Source organism: Sphaerodactylus townsendi, linkage group LG15 (assembly GCF_021028975.2).
Source record: "Sphaerodactylus townsendi isolate TG3544 linkage group LG15, MPM_Stown_v2.3, whole genome shotgun sequence".
Taxonomy (NCBI): domain Eukaryota; kingdom Metazoa; phylum Chordata; class Lepidosauria; order Squamata; family Sphaerodactylidae; genus Sphaerodactylus; species Sphaerodactylus townsendi.
This window is the reverse complement of record NC_059439.1, coordinates 23,838,193-23,861,845: the sequence shown is the minus strand read 5'-3', so window position 1 is coordinate 23,861,845 and position 23,653 is coordinate 23,838,193. Positions and strand designations below refer to the sequence as shown.

Genomic DNA, 23,653 nt, shown 5'->3' with positions numbered 1-23,653 from the left:
TCCCCGAGGATTTAAGTTGATTGAACTACAAAGACTCTGGCTTTCTAAAACCAGTAAAGGTGAGATCCCAGTGGTGATCGGCACACTGGGTGCAGTGCTCTAAAGATCTTGAGCGGGCACTTAAGGAAAACAATTGGCGCTTCTGACAAAATCACTCATATGTCAGCTGCAAAAGGCTTCACCCTACTCGGCTCTGCACGCATTATTCGTCGATACATCACACAGTCCTAGATGCTTGGGAAGTGTCCGACGTGTGATGTAATACAAAATCCAGCATATTGATCTTTTTTGCTGTGTATAACTGTTTTATAATAATAATAATAATAATAATAATAATAATAATAATAATAATAATAATAATAATAATAATAATAATAATAATAGTCATCGCCGTTATTGTTATTGTTATTGTTATTGTTATTGTTATTGTTATTGTTATTGTTATTGTTATTGTTATTGTTATTGTTATTCAGAAGGTAGCCCTGCTCAGATCTGCATGAATACTACACCGATACATTACAACTTCCTAGGCCTCTGGGCGAGGCTCGAATTGTAACAAAAGGCCAGCAACCAGTTAAAGATCTGGCAGCTGTGAAATCTACCATAATAATAAAAATAAGTAAAGATGTTTCTATCATGTCTATCCATGGTTTCTTTAAAATAAAGAAAATGTAATTTGGAGACTTCCGATCCTTCATTTTCCCAGATCTCACTCAAGACTATTGCCTTTCTCTATGTGTGTCCTTTTGCTCTTGACTATAACTGGGTTAAGGTGCCTTCATCCTTTGCTTCTGCCCTTCTCACTCTTCAGGAGGCAACAGATGACCTTGCTCGGGACAGCAAAATGTCATGGATAGGCTCTGGTGAAGAATCACATGTATGTGGTGCTATACCCATGTTGGAAGAATTCCTTGCCCAGATTTATTAGCATTTGAATTTGAAAGACTGAGCATGAGATGAAGTAAAACCTGCTTGATAAAAGACGTTTGTGCATCTAGCTCCAAGGAAATGGACATTGCATCTTATTGGGCAGTGTTTACAGGAGCCTTGAACTGCATGCCTTTCCCCTGAACTCCACATGGAGTTCTGAAGCAAGGTAAACAGTTGAATTCTGGACCCAAGGCCAACCTTGAACTGATCTTTCTGCCCCTGAATGCCATGCGCTGTAGTTTGAGAGAGAGATGGAGAAGCAAGGTGGCCAGCCTTGTTTCCTCATATAGATCTGTCGGGGCGGGGGAGGTTCTGAGCTGCCTGGTGCCCTCCTCAAGGAGTGGCAGGGGCATCACCCCCCATCCCCTAGATATGGCCCTGCCCCACATGTAGGGACTGCCTTGTGGCTTGAGGGAACACTCTTTATCTCAAGATTGCCAAGCATATATCTATATCTATGTGAAGTGTGTAGGGAAGAGATAAATAATTACATTAATAATAAGTTGATAGAACAAAGTGAAAAATATGGCAAAACCAGATTTAAAAAAAAACAAGCAAAAGACAGATTTTCAAATGTCTGTCCGTGATTTCCTGGAGTGCTGAGAATTAAAGGATTTGTTGAGGGATTAAGGCCTCACTCCCTTATCAAAACTTAAATTCCTTAAATATCTTTTTTGTTTACTAGTTAGAACATCCATTACCAGAAATCTCAGGGGACATCAATATAGAAATAATTCTGCAGAGACAGACATGTTTTTAGGGACTGATGTAAGCCTTAGCATTACAAATGTCTTAAAAGAAGCAGAGAATGGTGAAGAAGTTCTTGCATTCAGAGCAAGATCTTGGTGGTGTGAGGGAAACTTGTGTCCCCAAATAGTAGAGACAAAGGAAAAGGAAACAGAAAAAGAGATTAATGGCATTGAGTGTGTAAAGTACTGTCAAATCACAGCTGGCTGGTGGTGACCCCAGCAAAGGGCAAGCGAGATACAGAAATCATTTGCCATTGCCTTCTTCTGCAGAGACTTCCTTGGTCTCCCTTCCAAGATCTAAAGAGAGTAGACTATACCATGCTGCCTTCCCTCCTAATACATTACATTACACATTAGCTTTGCTTCCAACAATTGTCTGTCTCTCAAGATACTTGTGGTGTGATATGGAGCTTAATGTACTGATTTGTGACAGTTTCATCTTCTTGTATTACCACCCATCTCTTGCATGAGGTTGTGATGCAAATAATGCATTTTGTTTTTGAAGTATGCACAGGACTAAGCTCAAAAGGAAAGTGTGGTAGGAAAACCTTTTTTTGGTGGATGTTTCCTCAGTGCCAGATAGATAGATGGATCCTGGAATGCTTATCATTCTAAAGAACTGTACAATGATCAATTAATGAAATGTATCTGATTATAGTAGTTCTGCATGTGTTCATACCATACACTAACTAAGATTACGGCAACGCATGCTTAGAAAATCACTTCACAGGAAGAAGTGGTACTTTAGCACAGTCTCAGAAAATGCATTTCTGAAAGCTCAGTTGCTCCAAGGAATAAAGGACTGCAAAGGACTTATCAATGGGCCAAGGTAAGAAAGCCACAGTGAAGCCAACCAGTGGTTCAGAACTAGGTAATGAATCCAAAGTTTCTGGTTTGTGTATATGAATTATGTCAAGTTTTAGCTGAATTATGCCAACTCCAGCAAGAGCCTTCCAAGGCAAATGAGAGCAGAGGAGGTTTGCTATTGGTTTCTACTGCAGAAAACCTCCTTTGGAAGTCTCCCTTCCAAATACCAAATACCAGCTCAGTTTAGCCTCTGAGATCTGCTGGGATGATGGTCTACTATGCCGAATTCTTTCCCAGTATTTATGATCTGGAGGTTTATCTACAGGAGGGAAGGGATACTGAGCCAGGTTCCAGACCTAGGCTCATTCTGCACATGCAGAATAATGCACTTTCAAACTGCTTTCAGTGATCTTTGAAGCTGTGCGGAATAGCAAAATCCATTTGCAAACAGTTGTGAAAGTGGTTTGAAAACACATTATTTTGCGTGTGCGGAAGGGGCCCTAGGAAGGTTTTCCACTGCGGAAAATGGGTTTTGGAGTATGCAGACCATATAAATCATGGAAAAAACCTTTGAAGCAATTTATACATTGAAAAAATGGTGTAATGTTTTTAACAACTTTCACCTAAAATATGATAAACGCCCAAAATATTGCAATCTTCTCTAATACATTTGCCTGTTTTTTTAGAATGCAATCCAGAGAAGCTCAGAGAGCTATCCTATGATGTTCCAAGAAGTCTTCTCATGTATACTGCATGAATCTTACATTTAGAAAAGTGTTCTTAGGATTGCATTGCTAGTTTTACTGTTTAACCATCACATGTAGTTCCTGAGAATCCAGCAGCAATTGAAATCAAAATGCCTTTAAGATTAATAACAAAAGGCAGACTTTTTTTAAAAAACCCTTCTATCTACAGGGTGTTTTTTCTAATTCAACTCCAGCATCTGATAGGAGTTGTATCTGCATTGGAGAGTTTTGTGGAATATAGTTGGAGATGTACAACTCACAAGTCATCTGGGCCATAATCCATTGGCATTTTGGTGTACACTGGGACCATATATAAACTGTGAGTAGAATATTCCCAACCTTTTCCATAACTATCTTGTAGGAATAAATAAGAAGTCACGAGCAATCTGTCTTCTGGTGGAACTTGCTAGTTATTACTGATCTTCTCATTGAGGTGTCCTTGATAAATTAAAAAACAAAAACAAAACAAAACAATTGCTCCCACCAGAAAGTCACATGTTTGGGGCTTAACATTTCAGTTTCTCTGCATTCCTATAAACAGTATAGATCTGGGAGTAAATGCCATTGATGTTACTGGAGCATACTCACATGGTGAGTGACCTCAGTATGGTTTGAGAATCATGGATCACAGAATCATATTGATTATGTGTATGCCATCATTGTGTATGGGCATTCATTGTGTATGGGCATTCATTGAAAATGCTGGGGGGAAGAGTTAGGACTATTAAAAGGAAACACTTCTTCACGCAACGTGTGATTGGTGTTTGGAATATGCTGCCACAGGAGGTGGTGATGACCACTAACCTGGATAGCTTTAAAAAGGGCTTGGACAGATTTATGGAGGAGAAGTCGATCTATGGCTACCAATCTTGATCCTCCTTGATCTCAGATTGCAAATGCCTTAGCAGACCAGGTGCTCAGGAGCAGCAGCAGCAGCAGCCCATTGCTTTCACATCCTGCACGTGAGCTCCCAAAGGTACCTGGTGGGCCACTGCGAGTAGCAGAGTGCTGGACTAGATGGACTCTGGTCTGATCCAGCAGGCTAGTTCTTATGTTCTTATCATTGAGAGTTTTCTCTGATTTCAACATGCTGTCAAATAACATCATTCTTTTTCGTTATCCAGCATTACATGATATGCTTTGTTTCTTCAAGGAGCAAATGATGGCAAGCAAAGCCCAGCAAAACCAAACAGTGTCAGAGTTCATCCTGTTGGTATTTGGAGGTCCCCCTAACCTGCAGATTCTTCTCTTCCTGCTATTCTTAGTGATCTACTTGGCAACCATGGCTGGGAACTTCCTCATTGTTGTGCTAGTTGTGACTGATCAACACCTTCACACCCCCATGTACTTCTTTTTGGGAAATCTGTCCTTCTTGGAAACCTGCAGTAGTACTACCATCCTGCCTAAACTGTTGCTCATCCTCTGGATGGGGGAAAGAAGCATATCTTTCAAAGGCTGTTTTGTACAATTTTTCATTTTCACTTGCCTGGGAGGTACTGAATGCTACCTCCTCTCCATGATGTCTTATGACAGGTATTTGGCAATATGTAAACCACTCCATTATGCTACTCTTATGAATGGAAGGCTGTGTTGCTCTCAGCGGTGTCTTGGGTCAGTGGGATTTTAATCAGCACAAGTCTAACTTTGAAAATCTCCCAGTTATCCTTCTGTGGCCCTAATGAAATAGACAATTACTTTTGTGATATCAGTTCTGACATTAGATACGTCTCATGCAGTGACACCCATTTATTTGAACTCTCATCCTTCATATCTGCCAGTGTATTCACCTTGCCTCCCTTTCTCCTCATCTTGTCATCTTACATTTTTATCCTAACGTCTGTCCTTAGAATCCCATCTACCACTGGGAGGAGAAAGGCTTTCTCCACCTGTTCCTCCCACCTCACAGTGGTTGCTTTGTATTATGGAACACTGATGCTTGTTTATATGGTACCCAGATTCAGGAATCTTAGAAACTTGAAGAAAGTCCTCTCTCTCTTTTACACAGTCTTGACTCCATTGGTCAATCCGCTGATATACAGCCTAAAAAATAAGGAAGTGAAAGAGGCCAGGAGAAACTGCTGGAAGAGATTTATGAACTACGTGTATGTGTGAAAAGAGCTGTCAAATTGCTACTGAGTTTTGGCAAACCCCAGCAAGAATCTTTCAAGGCAAATGAGAAGCTGAGGTAGTTTGTCACTCTCTTCCTCTTCAGAGTCTCCTTTGCTGATCTCCCTTCCAAGTACTGAAACTGCTTAGCTTCCAAAATCTAATGAGACTGGGCTATACCTTGCTGCCTTCCCTCCCTTTATGAACTATAGGATGTGATATTTACCACTGCCCTTTTTCAGAATAAAAATGTCACATCAGTCAATGGAAAGGTAGGGAGTTTGTTTTTATCGCTGCCTAAACTTTGTATTGTTGCCTTGGAAATGGAGATGAGAATGACCAAAGTATCACTTTGTTCAAAGAGATGCACCAAGGCAGATGTGACATGTCAAACCCCCGCCCCCCATGCTTGCCTCTGTCTTAACTTATGGGTCAAATCTATTTTAAATTGTACTTTCCAATGATCCCCTCTTTCCTGCTGAGACCTCCTTCCACAAATCATTCCTCGGGGTCTTTTATGCCCCAGAGCAGCATTTCATATAGGTCAGTGGGCTGCTGTCAGTGTGTGTGTGTGGGGGGGGGGAGCAGAAAATTTCCATTCTACTACTGGGAAATTTAGTTAGAATCCAACTCCATATTTCCAAGTGGCCACATTGCCTGTCTTTCTTTGTGCTCCCATTTGTAAACATTACCCACGCAGGAGATCTTTGAATCATAATGCCTCTTAGCCATTTTAAGCACAAACATATAAGTAATAACTATGCCAATAAAGGTGACTGTAAGTACTATGACTGACTATAAGCAGTACCTCATCCTTCATGTACACAATAATTAAGGATGTGAATAAACTGTAGGCTCTACCTCCAAACCCTGCAATTTAAAGCTTGCCCCAGCCAAACCTAGGCTTTAACTGCATACTCTTCCACTCAACTCCATATGTTTGGCACTCAGTTGAATACTGAACCAGGGCACTCTCAGCCTCTGAACTCCACGTGGAGTTTGGAGATGGTGGTGCAGTTTGATGGAGTTGGAAAGAAGCATGGAGGAGGCAGAAGTAAGGCAGGCAAGCCATATTTCCTCAGATGGATCTGTCTTGGGGAAGAGGGTGCCCTGGGCTTCCTGTTGTCCCCCTCATGGAGTGACCAGGGCATTCACCCTCTAGACCCTAGATACACTCTTGCCCCACATGTAGGAACTGCATAGTGGGCAGTGGTGGGATCCAAAATTCTTAGTAACAGGTCCCCATGGTGGTGGGATTCAAACTGTGGCGTAGCACCGATGGGGCTGGATTGGGCACGACGGGGGCAGGGGCGGGCATTCCAGGGGTGGGGCATTCCTGGGCGGGGCTGTGGCAAGGACGCAGCCGCTGCGCCGGTCCTTGGGCGGGAAACGAATGCACAGAGGCGTAGGCTGCCACGCACGCTGGTGCACCTCCTGCTAGACTGCTTCAAGTTCTGCGTGTTACTGCTGAGAGGAGGGGCATAACTGAGGCAAAAATCACGTGGCAAAATCACCAATTAGTAACCCCCTCTCGGCACACACAAATAATTAGTAACCTACTCTCGGGAACCTGTGAGAACCTGCTGGATCCCACCTCTGCTTGTGGGTCAAGGGAACTGGAGTGAATAAGGTAAGGGGGTTGACATAACTCCTCTTTCACCCTCTGCAAGTGCAGTTCTGCTTAGATGAGGGAACAATTTCCATCCCTGCTCACTCCTCATTCCATCCCACCAAACTTCATGGCTGACTTGCTGTGACCCCAGAAGTTAGCCAGGGGATGGAAACAAGTACAGCGACATTGCCTTCTGAATCTGACAGAAGTTGTTTTTGTTGATTTGATGATGTTTTAAGTGCCATAGCATTCCTTAAAACATCTTCAAATGGACAAACTCAACGTTTGTCTAATTCAGAAGGAAGTCCTGCTGGGATCCGCATGAATGCTATCCCAATACATTACAATGTTCTAGGCCTCTGGGTGAGGCTCGAGTTGTAATGAAAGGGCAAAAACAACCAGCTGAAAAATTGACAGCTGTGATATTAAATAAAATTTAATAACAACATCAACAACAACAGTGAGAAATGCTAGAAACTCCGTGTGCCTTTTGAACATGGATAGTAAGATACTGCTCACTCCATGCTTTCCATCAGCTGAAAAAAAATTCTGTCTTTAAAAAATCTTACATCTTGTGAAGACTAGTAATTTCAAGGAAACCACAAAGTTATTAGTCTCCAAGGCCCCTTCCGCACACGCAAAATAATGCATTTTCAAACAACTTTCACAACTGTTTGCAAGTGGATTTTGCTATTCCGCACAGCTTCAAAGAGCACTGAAAGCAGTTTGAAAGTGCATTATTCTGCATGTGTGGAATGAGCCTAGGTTTTTATATTACAAAAGCAAATAGAAAGAAATGGTGACTAGCATCAAGCACCTATACCAGATAAACAGAAATGCATTTTTATTTTGCTCTAAATATTTCAGGCTCATTCCGCACACGCAGAATAATGCACTTTCAAGCTGCTTTCAGGGCTCTTCGAAGCTGTGCGGAATGGCAAAAACAGTTGTGAAAGCAGCTTGAAAGTGCATTATTTTGCGTGTGCTGAATGAGCCTCAGAGAAATGCTATTAAGTGGGTTTTTTTCCTTGCATTCCACATTTTCAGAACAATTACTGAAAATGGTTTGCTCCATGATTACAAATTTAAACTAGCATATGGAATGATCACAAAGTATAGGTTTCAATCTCTTTCTCTCTCTCTCTCAAGATTGCCAGGCATATGTCTTCTATATATAGGTGATATGAATAAAAAAAAAGAGATAAAGAATTGCATTAATAATAAGTTGATAAAACAAAGTGAAAAATATAGAGAAACCAGATAAAGAACAAGAACAGATTTTCACATATCTGTTCATGATTTCCTTGATGGCTGAGCATTGAGATATTTGTTGAGGGACTAAGGCCTCACTCCCTTATGAAAAGTTAAATTCCTGAAATGCTTCTTCTTTGTTTACCAGTTAGAACATCCATTACCAGGAATCCCAAGGGACATTTTCTACTTCATAAGGGTGGAAACCTACAGAGACAGGCATGTTATTATGGACTGACATAAGCCTTAGAAAATAGAACTTCTCAGAAGAAGCAGAGAATGGTAAGGAAGTTCTCCTTAGAGTAGAACCAAATGGTACAGAAGAAAGAAATGAAAACAGACAAAGGAAGAGAAGTGATTGATGACACTATGTGTAAAGTACTTTCAAATCACAGCTGACTTGTGATGATCCCAGCAAGGGGTTTTCACGGCAAGTGGGAAGAAGAAATAGTTTGTCACTGCCTTCTTCTGCAGAGCCTTCCTTGGTGGTCTCCCTTCTACGTATTGACTCTTCCAAGATCTAACAAGAGCAGACTATACCATACATCCTCCTAATTAATTGCATTATGCCTTAACTTTGCTTCCAGGGATGGTCAACATACATTGCTGCATCAGCATCAATAATCCACAGTATCCTATCCGTCGGAGGGAAGGGAAGTACCCACTTTGTCTCTCAAGATACTCATGGGATGATATGGATTTTAGTAGGAACTTCATATACTGATCTCTGATAGTTTCATCTTCTTGTGTTACCACCAAGCTGTTGCATAAGGTGGTGACTATTGCACTTTGTTTCTGAAGTATGCATGGGACTCAACTCAAAAGCAGAGTACAGTAGAAAGCCTTTTCCATTAATGTTTCCTCAGTTCCAGATACATAGATGCATCCTGGAATGCCACACTTATCATTCTAAGAAATGATACAATGATTAATTGATGAAACATCTCTTACTATAGTAATTTTGCATGTGTTCATACCATACACTAACTATAAGTATGGCAAAGCATGCTCAGAATAAGCATTTCTGAAAGCTCAGTTATTCCAAGGAATGAAGGACTTCACAGCATTGATCAATGGACCAAGGTAAGAAAGTCACATGGAAGCCAACCAGTGCTTCAGAACTAGTTAATGAATTCAAAGTTTCTGACGTGTGTATGTAAATTATGTCAAGTTTCAGCTGAGTTATTGACAACTCCAGCAAGGACCTTCCAAGGCAAGTGAGAGCAGTGGTGGCTTGCTATTGGCTTCATCTGCAGAGAACTTTCTTTGGAGGTCTCACTTCCATCTGACATGATTGGGTACAAAATGTGATTAGCAAATCTCAAAACTAATAAATCCCAGGCTCTAATCCAGGCTTGGTTTCACACACCAAGCCTCAATTTGTTGGACTGTCTCCATTTTGCTGTCTTTCGTAACTAGGATTTGCTCTAACCACTGTTACATGCCCCATTTATCATGTCATTTATAACAGTGGCTCAGTGTGCATGAATTTTTTTAAAAAAATAAATCATTCACATGGGATTTTTGTGCTTTATTTCAAAGTCTGACCCCCATGAATTATGGTGTTGTTGTGCTTTGACTTTCTATAGTTGCTGTCTATCGGAAACAAAATGTGGCAGAATCAAACAACTATTTCTGAATTCATACTTCTGGGACTTGGAGACCTCCCAGATTTGCAGATGATTCTCTTCCTGCTGTTCTTTGTGATCTATTTGGTAACTATGGCTGGAAACCTCCTCATCATTGTGCTAGTGGTGGCTGATAAACACCTTCGCACCCCCATGTACTTTTTCCTGGGAAATCTCTCCTTCCTGGAAATCTGCTGCAGCTCTGCCATCCTGCCTAAGGTGATGTCAAACCTCTTGACTGGGGATAAAAGGATACCTGTCAAAGCCTGTCTCATGCAATTTTCCATCTATTCTTGCCTTGGAGGTACTGAATGCTATCTTCTCTCCATGATGTCTTATGACAGATATTTAGCCATATGTAAACCACTCCATTATGCTACTCTTATGAATGGGAGGTTGAGCTTCCAGCTAGCAGTTGTGTCTTGGGTCAGTGGAATATTGGTCAGCACAAGCTCATCTGTGAATATATCAAGGTTATCCTTTTGTGGTCCAAATGAAATTGATCACTATTTTTGCGATGTTATTCCTGACATACGCTATATCTCTTGCAGTGACACATATATAGTTGAACTCACATCCTTGGTAGCTGCTTGTGTTTTCACTCTGCCTCCCTTTCTTTTCACCATATCATCTTACGGTCTCATTGTCGTTGCTATCCTCAGAATTTCATCCACCACTGGAAGGCAAAAGGCCTTCTCCACTTGTTCCTCCCATCTTTCTGTCGTTGCTTTGTATTATGGAACTTTGATGCTTGTCTATCTGCTACCAACATCGAAGAACCTAAGACATATCAAGAAAATATTTTCTCTTTCCTACACTGTTCTGACTCCAATGCTTAACCCTCTCATATACAGCCTGAGAAACAAGGATGTAAAGATAGCCATGAGGAAAGTTTTCAGGAACTCTCTGTCTTTCATGAGCATTCAAAGAGTCAAATTAGTACATGTCAGGGTTACCTAATGCGATAGCACATATTATTCTGGAATGAAAATTATGTGAAGGTGAACATTCTGAACACCTTTTGCTCATACTTCAGGCCAAAAGATTTATAAATAAGATGCAAATGATCCAGGGTTGTTGGTTTTTTTGGTTGATATTCTAGAATTAGGGAATTAAGCACATTGATTCCTAGTGATTAATTAAAAAAATCAAAGAATATAACTAAATAACTAGTTCTTTTTTTATCATCCCAACCTTTTACCAAACTGCTGAGAGGATAACATGTATGCAGTTCTCCCATTCTCCATTTTTTTGTCTCTTTTATTTATCCTAGGAATAAAGGCTACTCCTAGAAATAGACAAGAGGGGTGGCCAAGGTAATCCAATGGAGTTTCCATTAGCTAAAGTATGAATTGGAACTTGGACCTTTGCTGTTGTATTTTCATATGGTAATTACCATGTCACATTAATTATCTTAGCACATGCTTTTCATGGTGAGCTCCATGTAGACTGACTCCAGACAATCTAGGTTTCTAGATGTTCATACAGCCATACGTCAGATATATTGCAATGTAATTAATTATGTTATGTTACTATGTTATGTTACATTACATTACCAATCACTCTGAACATTACCAAACACTCTAAACCATTCTCAAGAATAATGTGGAACACTTGCTCCTGGTCAAGTAACACTTCTGGGTCTAGGTGTACTGTCAGGCAATGTACCTGTAACTTCAAAAGAAGAGGAAGTGTAATAACCTGCCCAGTTCTTGCTTGGTCCTGCCCAGTTCTTGCTTGGTCCTGCCAGGTCTCTCAGCCAGGATGTGGGATCCTTTTCTCTGCTCCTTTTTGCGCCCAGTTGTGCAGAGGTTTCATCTGGTGAATAACCACAGGACATGTATTGGAATTAAAATGGGCCGCAGCCCTTTTTCCTGAGGCATAAGCTGGGCAAGCAAGAGGAGCACATCCAAGCAGCTGGTCAGCACCCATGGCTGAACCCTGGCACAACCCCAATCCATATTGGGGAGGACAGCGAAGGTACTGGGCCACCTGGGCACCCGCCCACTGGGGCCCCCTTCCTTCTGGGGTGTCAGGCTCAATTGCAGAGGCCTCCACAGCATGCACCATGAACCTGCCCCATCCCAAGTCTCTTATGGAGGGCCCCAACAGCAGGGAGGTCCAGCACGCAAACTCGGCCTCCCCATAAGGATGCTCTCCTCTACCCAAACCGCCAGGGCTGCGACAAGTCAAGCAGCCAACCTAACCCTTTTAAAACAGGGAGGGTGGGTGGATCAGTTTGCTCCAGGTGTCGAAGAAGGCTGGAGCAACTGCATGCTGCCTAATATATAGGGAGCGTGCTCCACACTCATTGTGCTCGTGCGTCAATGTGATCAGGCTGGGTGTGGCTTAGCCACCCAGCTGGCCCAGAGCATGTATGCTCACTGCTTCGCAGCTCACCATGTGCCCTGCCCCCTGTCGCAATTATGGCCTAGTTGAATCTAGTGCCGTTATTTATCAAATTGTTGTTGCTGTAGTTTTGTTTCATTCTTTATCAGGTCGTAAGACACCGGCTAGCTGTTGCATTGTTTAGCACTGGAGGAACATGGGTTGTTTTGATTTAAGTGAAGGCCACCCTGGCTCTTGACTGTGGGACTGGAGGTCTGCCAATCTCCCCTGGGAACTGGGTTTCAGGGTGGGGCGCTGTGTGACAAGGAGGGGGATGACGAAGCGTAAAATGGAGGGTGCGTTGGTGTATTAACCTTTACTTCTGGCAACAGAAATCTAAATGCTTTTTTCTGATGTTGTTTCATAATAAAGAAATCATCTGAATACAAAGTCTCATCATTGAACAGTCTGGGGGAATGATAGCAACCATATACCACACAGGTGGTAAATCTAAACACAGATCAGTTGTTTTTCCAACCAAAAGTTGGAAATTGTAAGAATTCAGGGCTTTTGCCCACATCTTTTATTGACATCAGACATTGATTAAGAATTTGCACCATATTCTTAATTTTCATCTTCATTTATTATCTTTGGACTTTTTTATTCATGAAGAAGTGTGCGTTACACAGAAGCAAAAAAGTAAAAAAAACTGGAAACTGTGTCGATTCCATTTCTGGAATTAATTTTAGACATTCTTATTGTGAAATGGTAATTCAAGAAGAATGGAATTCAGGGAAAACCTGACCATGGACTGAAGGTATAGATTGTAGGAATTCTCTCATTTCATTCTCCAGCCTTAAATATGACATTAAACTGTTCCAGGACTTCACACTTGCAACCACTGCCTAGTACAGAGTAGCTTCACTGAAGTGATTTAATATTTCTGGGCACACATACATAGTTTGGCCTAAATTAAAATAGTTTTGTAACAGCTTAAAGAATAACACAATTTTATTCTAATCTGAAGAGCTGCATGGTATAGAGGTCACCTACAGTACTGTAGTCATAAGAACATAAGAACAAGCCAGCTGGATCAGACCAGAGTCCATCTAGTCCAGCTCTCTGCTACTCGCAGTCCAAGCTCTGCTCACAACCTGAGTTCAATCCCAATGGAAGTTGATTTTGGGTAGCCGGCTCAAGGTTAACTCAGTCTTCCATCCTTCCAGGGTCAGTGCAATGAGTACTCAACTTGTTGGAGGTAACGTGTAGTAGATGACTGGGGAAGGCAATGGCAAACCACTCTATAAAAGTCTGCCTTATAAAATATCTGATCTGATGTCATCCCATGGGTCAGTAATGACCTGGTGCTTATCCAGGGGACTATCTTTACTTTAATTCTAATGTAAGCTTTTGAGGAAGTGAGTTTTAGTTCCCAGGGTTTGGCAAGAGCAGGGGTCAGCCCAGGGGTCAGCCAATTGGCCATGCTGGCAGGGGCTGATGGGATTTGTAGTCCATGAACATCTGGAGAGCCACATGTTGCCAACCCCTGGGCTAGAATTAAAAAAAATTGCCTTTAAAGTAGGGCATGGTTCCTGCTTATTTTTTTGTTACAAAAAATGAACACTGCTAGCCCATGGGAATTGTGTGGATGTTGATTTAAATCCCCTTTCAAGAAGCACAGTCGTGCTATGTGACTCTCTCTTCTTCACATATTACAACATTAATTACAAGAAATGTCAAGGGAGATTTTCTTGCTTGGTGCAAAACATAAATATCCAGCGGAAAACTAAACATTATTCAACAATAGACTTTGCTGTGCACACACCAGACCTCTTTGGAAAATATAGGGTCAGTTTAAGAATTTTCCATCAAACAATAGCAGAAGTTGGGAAAGGAATCTGTTGTTCAATCATCCATCCATAAAAAGGTAAAAAAGAAATCAAGTTGGGAGATGGGTGGGCATGCAATTGCAGGGATGGGGAGGGAGATCCAGCCAGCTTTTCTATTGCAGAAAAAAATCACCACAAAAGCCTACGTTGAAGATTCTGGGATCGGCCAAGTGGGTTAAGGCAGAGGTGGGATCCAGCAGGTTCTCACCAGTTCCCGAGAGTGGGTTACTAATTATTTCTGTGTGCCGAGAGGGGGTTACTAATTGGGTCCGCTTTCGCCATCACCTCCCCGAGAGGCGTACTGCCTTTGAACGTGAAGGTTCCATATAGCAATTGCAACTAATAATGTAACTCCCTGAACTGGGCTAATCCCTTCCAGGTACTGCAATTCATTGATTCTCAGCCTTTCGTACCTTTTATCTCACCAGTCTTTATCAAAGAACCTGTGTGTTTCACCATTGCTGTGTTCAGATTTGTGAGTTGGGGCATTTTCTATAATGTGATGATGATTTAGAAATGACCTGCTGCAAAAAAAATTGGGGGTCATGGTGGGGGGGCTGCCCATGGGGGGGCATCCAACTCAGGTTTTGCCCAGGGGTCAGGTTTGCCTGGATACATCTCTTGCCCCCTTTGCTGAGGTGGGGCTGGCGAGGGAACCTGTTACTAAAATTTTTGGATCGCACACCTGGGTTAAGGGCAGTGGTGATTAAGAAAATTGGGCAAGATAGTGGGGGAAAAAGACCCCTGACAGGATTCCACCCAGTATCTCTGGGAAGTCACTGAGATCAGCAAGCAAGCTATGTAAAAGATCCAATGACAGATTCAGGACTGCTGAATTCTCTTGGACGTCATGATTCTTTGCAACTGAAAATAATTTGAAATACTTTTTGCTGGTAGAAATCCACTTTGGGCCAGGATGTTCTCTTCATTCTCACAACACCAGACATTACTTATCTCAAATTGCTGCCCATTACACACCTCCATTTTACCCCAATGGTTACAAGCTCTACTTTACTTTTTCTAGATGGACACATGGCAGAGGATTTATGGCCAAACCAGACAACTGTTTCTGAGTTCATCCTCCTGGGATTTGGAGATCTTCCAAAGCTACGGATTCCTGTCTTCCTGCTATTCTTAATTATCTACTTGGCAACCATGGCTGGAAATCTTCTCATTGTTGTGTTAGTTGTGGCTGATAGACACCTTCACACTCCCATGTACTTTTTCCTGGGAAATCTGTCCTTCCTAGAATCCTTCTGTAGCTCCACAGTCCTGCCAAAGATGTTATCCAACCTACTGACTGGTGAAAAAACAATTTCTTTCAACTCTTGCTTCGTACAGTTTTTCATCTTTGCTTGTCTGGGAGGTACTGAATGCTACCTCCTCTCCATGATGGCTTATGATCGATATTTAGCCATATGTAAACCACTCCATTATGCTACTCTTATGAATGGGAGGTTGAGCTTCCAGCTCGCAGTTGTGTCTTGGGCCAGTGGAATTTTGGTCAGCACAAGCTTATCTTTGAATATATCAAGGTTATCCTTCTGTGGTCCAAATGAAATTGATCACTATTTTTGCGACGTTATTCCTGACATACGGTATCTCTCATGCAGTGACACTGCTTCATTTGAACTGTCAGCATTTCTGTTCACTTGTATATTCACCCTGCCGCCCTTTCTCCTGACTTTGTCATCTTACATTTCCATCATCGTCTCTATCCTCAGAATTTCATCCACCACAGGAAGGCAAAAGGCTTTCTCCACCTGTTCCTCTCACCTCACAGTGGTTGGCTTGTATTATGGAACGCTGATGCTTGTCTACCTGCTTCCAAGAGCCAACAATCTAAGGGAAGCAAAGAAAGTCTTCTCTCTCTTCTACACGGTGTTGACCCCGATGGTCAATCCCCTCATATACAGCCTACGAAATGTGGAAGTGAAAGAGGCTTTGGGAAGGAGGTTTCGAGTCTTGTCAACCCATCTGACTGCTTGGCATTCCCCGCTCCCGTTTCTGAAATGAAAATGGTACAGTGTTACAGTTCTATGCTGTCCAAGATTCAGTCCAAGATCTTTGATTTCAGTGAGCCTAATCTGGAGTAACCCTGCATAATGTTGCCTTGATTGTGAATTACTGCTTCTGCATAGTTCAGTGTAGAATTGGTGGCTATCTGTAAGTGGAGGTGGAACAGGAGACTGATTACAACATGAGTTAGTTGTCACAGTTATATAAAGGCATAGTAGTGTATTTGAACCCACATCAATGTTGCGGCTGGCCTCTACCCAGGCCAGGGCTTTTACGGCCCTGGCCCCTGCCTGGTGGAACACTCTTCCACCTGCTGTTAGGGCCTCCAGGAGTTCCGCAGGGCCTGCAAAAATGAATTGTTCCACTGGGCTTTGGGGGATGCCAGCTGCGGATTGCCTGCCCGCTCTTGATGCCCCTGCATTATATTCCTATACCATCTCCAGCATTGCCCTTGTATTGTATCTTCACTATTTTTGCATTGCTGTTCCCCTCCCAGCCTTTGAATCGGACACCATCATCCAATCAATGTGGGTTTTATGATAATGCTGCTACTGTGATCTTAAGGGATTTCAATGTTCATGTTTATATATTGTATTGTTGTTTCATTGCTTTCTGTATACCACTCAGAGCCTTTTGGGGATTGGGCATTCTATGAAATCTAAATAATAATAATAATAATAATAATAATAATAATAATAATAATAATAATAATAATAATAATAATAATAATAAAGTCAACTACAGATCCCAAGTGCAGACTCTGCAAGGAAGCAGACGAAACAATAGATCACATACTTAGCTGCTGCAAGAAGATCGCGCAAGCAGAGGCATAATACAAGCAGAGGCATAATACTGTTGCTCAGATGATTCACTGGAACTTGTGCCACAACTACCATCTGCCTGTGACAAAGAACTGGTGGAATCACAAACCTGAAAAGGTCACTGAAAATGAACACGTAAAACTACTCTGGGACTTCCGAATTCAGACTGACAAAGTTTTGGAACACAATACTCCTGACCTCACGATTGTGGAAAAAAAAGAAAGTGTGGATAGTTGATGTTGCAATTCCTGGTGACAGCAGGATTGATGAGAAGCAACTGGAAAAACTTACACGATACGAGGATTTAAGGATTGAACTACAAAGACTCTGGCACAAACCAGTAAAGGTGGTCCCAGTGGTGATCGGCACACTGGGTGCAGTGCCTAAAGATCTTGAACGGCACTTAAAAACAATTGGCGCTGACAAAATCACCACATGTCAGCTGCAAAAGGCCACCCTACTCGGCTCTGCACGCATTATTCGTCGATACATCACACAGTCCTAGATGCTTGGGAAGTGTCCGAAGTGTGATGTAATACAAAATCCAGCATATTGATCTTGTTTGCTGTGTATAACTGTTTTGTATCAATAATAATAATAATAATAATAATAATAATAATAATAATAATAATAATAATAATAATAATAATATTTGGTTCTGTTTATTATAGGAATGCTTAATGGATGACCATTAATTTACATAAATACCCCACACAGATTTTTGAGTCTTAGGAAATGCAGATTTGCCATTCCTTGTATGAACGCAATAAACAGATATATAGAAAGATTTTTCACTCATTCTTGCCTAATTTGCTTCCTTATTATATTCCCTCTCCCACATGGATTCTGTCCATGCATCCAGTAAATCCAAGATTGTCTTGTTTCAGCGGCTGAAAGGGATCACCCCATCATTTTTTCCCCAGCAGCAAGTCTCGTTGATCCACCCCAAAGCGTGTAGTGTGTTGAGATTCTATTCATTAAGCACAGTTCAGATCCAAAGCAAGACTCCCATTTCTGGAATTAGAAGCTTTTTATATCATTATATCTAATGGACTTAGAGCAGGGGTCCCCAAACTATGGCCTGGGGGCCAAATGTGGCCCCCTGAAGGCATTTATCTGGCCCGCCAGGCATGGTGGCTATGGCTCCATTCATGTGCAGTGGGGGCTCGAGGGAGAGGAGGAACCAGCCCCAATGGCTGTTGATTGCAGTTACATGATGGCACCCCCAAATCTCCATGAATTTTCTGACCCAGAGTTGGAAACCTTACATGTGGCAATGCCTGCTCCACCCTTCCCTCTCAGCTACTCCATGTGTTGCTCTCAGGCTTTCTGTTCCGCCTCACTCCCATTGGCATCAGCCAGGCTGGCGAATCGATCGCTGGCTGCTATGGAGGAAAGAACCCAGGAAGATACCTGATCCTGGGTTAGATGGAATGTTTCATTGGGAAAGTTCTGCTTTTTTTTTTTACAGGGGAAGGTATTCCACAGCCTCCCCAACAATATTTGGAGCCCACCCTGTACTTGACATACTTTGGTCACTGTTCTAAAAATAGACCATGACAGAAAGGCTGAAAGGTGAAATCAAACATTTTACAATCATTTGTGCATAGGAATTTGTTCATAGTTTTTTTTAGTCCGACCCTCCAACAGTATGAGGGACAGTGAACTGGCCCCCTGTTTAAAAAGTTTGGGGACCCCTGACTTAGAGCAATGTTACTCTTCAAAGGGTTGCCAAAGATAACTTTCCAGTATTTGCATTGCATACCAAATTTCCATTTCTGGGAAAACTACGGTCATTATTACACAGATAATACCTGGGTTTGGGGACTCTCTCTTCATGAAGCGGTGTCCATATTGTGTCATAGTCCCTCTGTGTTTTGAAATTCCCAGCAAACACCGCCTCAACATCCTGCATATCAAAAGCGCATACAGCTGAGCCAGGGATGCTGCAATGTGAAATTCCCAGAAATAGTTACAAGTGAGGTTGGGATCGCGTCGGAGATGTAAACAGTTAGCTGGAATGGAGAAAAGAGGCAAAATGTTCAGATGGATGGGAGAACAAACTTTATTTGCCTGTGTCATCAATGGTTGAGATTCCTGTTCAAGGAGTCTTTGCTTTATAAGCCGGTATATTTCTTTGGCAGTCATGAGAAGGTATATAGAGATATATATACACACATCTGTAGCTTCAGCTATAACTATATATAAAGTCACAAACACAATAGTTAAGTAGAAGACTTCTGGCCACATTCCACTTGATTCTGTGAGGCCCCTTCCGTACAGCAAATGTATAATGGGTTGCGGTCGGGATGAAGTGACCGGTTTTCTTTTTTTCACATTCATATGCATTTGTGCAGACAGTGATTGGAGCCCACAGAAACAATCCAGGTTGCTGTCGTGCCTTCGCATGGAGACACATCCCTTTTTTAAAAATTTACTTCCCACTGATGCGTAGCTATGCAGGCATGCATCATGAACCCCTACAGTCCTCCTGATGCCTCACTATACATCACCATCTGCACCTGCGTATCTATGCAGATGTGAGCCATGAATTTTTTTAAAGGAATATGGAGGCGAATAAAGCGCCTTCTGCCCAACCATTTGCTTGTGACCTGCTGAAACCTGGGATTTTTTAAGACCCTTACTGGGGAAATAACGTGGGGCAGACTCGTTTTAAGGGCAGGGTCTGTGAGAAGTTCCCCCCCAAAATGGGGGTTTTACCATCCTACACTCATTTATACAGGTCTATGGGGAATGGGCATCAGTCAGTCAGTCAATCTTTGTTGGCATAAATCAAGTATAAGAGTTAAGAGACACAGCAATATGAGTGACAATGAGTGACAATGAGTGAGAAATTTCTGATTCATGGGCTCAGATGCTCATGGTGTTGAGGAGAACTCTAGCAAACAAATTGGTTATATTCAAATTCTGGTTAGACAAAAAAAAGGATATCCATTTTTAGAAGGGAGTCTCATTTTATGAAGGAAAGAGCTGATAAAAATCATTTATTTTTATTTTTTTTCACCAGCTTGTTCTCCTAAAGAGCTTGTTTGACTATGTTGAAGAAAAGTTCTTGCAGAAGTTACCTGTTTCTAGGGGTGGTGAAGACTGCCACAACAATATCTCGACCATTGATTTTGACTATATCTGTAACAGATCTCAGTACATTAAAATAAAAAGGCATATCGCCTTGGACTGAACAGATCATTCGTGCCTTCAGGAAGGAAGTCCACTGTTTTTGAAGAATTCGTTTTCCACCCATGTCATTCTTGCAGACCCGAGCTACTCTCGGTAAAATTACCTTAATAAACAAAGGAAGGGAGAATAGGAGAATGGGAACATGGAAACATCTGGAGTTTGTAAAAAGATTCTCAGAGGTTTCTTTACTTTTTTGCTGTCAATACAGAGATAGAAATCACAGGGTATATAATATTTGATACATACAAAAAATATTTTAATGGGCAAAACAAATGATGAGTGGGATCAGCTTTTCTTAGCTGAGGAAAAGAAAAAGCGAGCTCCTCTTTGGCCACCCAAAACATCTATGTTGGAGATCATATGGTGATTTCAATGGTGATTTACTCACAACAGAAATAAAACATTTTCAAAACCATTTTGGAGAAGAAGTTCACACAGCTCTCATCTCCAAATATCTTCAAAACATTTTATTTTCTAAACCTGGGTTTTTCAAAACTCGCTAAACTAGCAATCTTTCCCCCTAACCTTGGCCATTTCTGCACGGCGTCGATGGGGGTTGGGTAGGCACATTCCACACCGACCCAACCCCCCCTGGGACCGTTTGCACAAATGGTCCCAGAAACAGCCGGGCAGACGGTGCCGCGGAGCGCCGTCGCCCGGCCGACCCGGCGTGTCCCTGGCCCTCTGGCACGTCGCCGAGGCCTGGAGACACGCCCCCCGGCCCTGCGTGCCTGCTTCAGTGTCGCAGGGCAGGGGGGCATGTCCCCAGGCCTCGGCGACGCGCCGGAGGGCCAGAGACAAGGTAAGTGAAGGGTGGGAGTGGGGGGGAGGGTACCTTGGAGACACCGCCGTTTGCATGGCAGCGGCTCCGAGCCGGCATTTCCAAACAACCTCGCTTGCCAAGCAAGGTTGGGAAATGCCGGCTTCGCGCCGGTCGAGCCCTGTGCAAATGGCTCCCTGGGGACGGCGTTTTTGCCATCCCCAGGGTGCCATAAAATGCCCGTGTGGAAAGGGCCCTTGAGTTGGACCTTTGCAGCCTTCTGAATAAACAAAAGCAGGCAGGAAACACTTTATTCCTCACACCCAAACATTTTACTTTCATTTTCACTGTTCACACCTGCCATTTTGTGTGCTGCAGCAGAGATTCTCTGAAGGTTCCCCATGGAGGTTTCCTCTGCTTGCAGCTCATCTCCATGCAATTTCTGTATAAAAAGTAGATGAATAAAGTTGGTTTTTCTTAGTGAACCTGCAAATGTGTTGTTTTTCCTTTTCTCATGTGTTATCAGGGAGATGTCTGCAAATCTTCAACATCACAGTTACAGAAGTTGCAATATGTGCATATTTGTGTCATAGCTTGGTAGACATACTTCTGAAAACCAAAAAAGGAAAAACAACATTTGTGCAGGATCGGTAGGCAAAACAAACTTTATTCATCTCGACAAAGGAAGGGACTAAAGATTTACTTTACAAATGAAAGCTGAGAATTCAGAGAACCTGGTTAATCTATCATTACAATATATCAACATGTTGGTATTTTAGGGATTGTTCATAAAAAAATGAAAATGAAAAGTGGGAGGAGGGAGAACGATGGCGATGATAGTCCAATCATCAAAAAGTGAGCTGAAGGTGAATGGGGTCAGGTAGGATAAAAAGAACTGGCAAAAACATTAGGCACAACGAAAAAGGCAATTCACAATTGTCTGCCAGAAAAAGGTTGGGGCAAAAGTGGGAAGGGGAGACAAAACTTGATGTTAACACTAAAAGCACAAAAATGTGTGTGGAAATTAGAGGATAAACCAAAGCAGTATGGGGCCAGAGCCCACCAAAGAAAAGCCATATGGAAAAGCCCCCATTCCAAATAAGCTTTCCATTGTCACTTCAACAGCATCCCTAACTTGCATTAACCTGTGACATTTTACCCCTTACCTTAGCAACATTCTTGTATTCCAGCGACAGTTCATGAAAGAAGAGGTAGATGTAGTCACCGTACTCCACTACATGAATGAACTGAGGATCTGTGAATGAGACAAAAGGTTGTGATCATGCGTGTGAATGTTTATTCATATATTTATTTCCAAAATCTATTTAGATCTGCTCAAGGTGGCTCACAAAAATAAAAACAACAAGAAGAAAACAGTAAAAACCAACAGTAAAAACCAGTTTTAAAAAAGTTGGAAAACAGTAAAAACCAAGTTTGTATAAAATATTAAAAATAAATGAAATGTTGATGTACAATATTCACATCATGAGGCAGCAATAAAACCATCCCAGTAAATGTTTTAAAAATCATGCCAATAAACACAGCCAATAAAGGGGGGAAAAGAGCTTGGATTTATACCCTGCTTTTCTCAGCTGTAAGGGCTCTCAACCTAGATGGATGACAACCTGAAGGGGAAAATGTTTTCTTGGTCATGGCATTGAAACTTTAGGCATCCCTTCCCAGGAAGATTCATCTGTCTGCTTCTGTCCTTGTCAACTAACAGCAGGTGAACAGCTTTTTGTTTTGTTTGGCATAACCCCAGTAAACGTATTGGTTCTCCTCCCAGCTCGTGTTGTGTTTACATTCCAATGTGTTTTTTATTGTTTTGCTCAATATTGGACATATACATTTTTAAAATGCGGTTTTAAATGTTTTAATGCCTTGACATTTTCTGCCTTTGGAGATCCTACTCTAGTGAAAAAGTAGCAAAAATAATTATATTTAAATAAAGAAATCTTTTCCATAGTGTAATGAAATATGCAGATTTTTGAAAAGGGTATACCGTATCTTACTCTGGTAGCTCTTGAGGTTTATGAATGTCTAGAGCAGTGGTGGCGAACCTATGGCACTCCAGATGTTCATGGACTACAATGCCCATCAGCCCCTGCCAGCGTGGCCAATTGGGACTGATGGGAGTTGTAGTCCATGAACATCTGGAGTGCCATAGTTTCGCCACCACTGGTCTAGAGCAAGCATGATCTAGTGGTTAACAGAGATCAAGTCTCTCAGCCTGCATACAGGCAAGCAACAGCAAACCACCATGTCTCTTACCTTGAAAACCCTATGGGTCACCATAAATCAGCTATGACTTAACATCACACACTTACAGATTCAAATCATAACTACTGTCTTTTCCCTCTACTTTCCTCTACTTTTTCCTCTACTAATTTATTCACCGTAAAGCCAGCGGAAATCTTGATCAACTGTTTTCAAAGTTGGAAGCTTTCCAAAGCTCCGCTGAAAGACAGGCCTCGTTGATCGGAAGTCAGTCATAGTGCCAGTATACAAACTTCCATCTTTGGAGTTGGAGTTGAAAATGAAGGAGACAAAGACAGAGAAAAAGAGTACCATCACACTTCTACATTGACCAATGGAGCAGGCCATTAAAAATAACACCTAGTGATTCTCAGCTTGAAAATGACACAGGGATCATGTAATAAGGTTGGTTGGTATCCCATCACTTCCTTTCCTCCTGCAATCTTAAGAACATTTAGCTGAATCAATTGCTCCCTTTCAAATGCTGTAGAGTGCTGAAACACTTAAAAGCATGGCCTGCATTTCAGTTGAATACATATATCAGGACTGAAAT

General features: G+C 42.0%; 1 protein-coding gene across 1 annotated transcript in view; it reads right to left on the bottom strand.

The window, feature by feature from the left end:
• LOC125444217 (semaphorin-6A-like) overlaps nt 1–23,653 on the bottom strand; it is a 98,398-nt gene that overhangs the window by 63,718 nt on the left and 11,027 nt on the right. Inside the window, exons 5-8 of the mRNA XM_048516651.1 lie at nt 23,241–23,360; nt 22,011–22,099; nt 19,973–20,187; nt 18,701–18,832 (exon numbers count right to left, since the gene is read on the bottom strand). Coding sequence (XP_048372608.1) covers nt 18,701–18,832; nt 19,973–20,187; nt 22,011–22,099; nt 23,241–23,360 — 556 coding nt within the window. The remainder of the gene's footprint in view (nt 1–18,700; nt 18,833–19,972; nt 20,188–22,010; nt 22,100–23,240; nt 23,361–23,653) is intronic.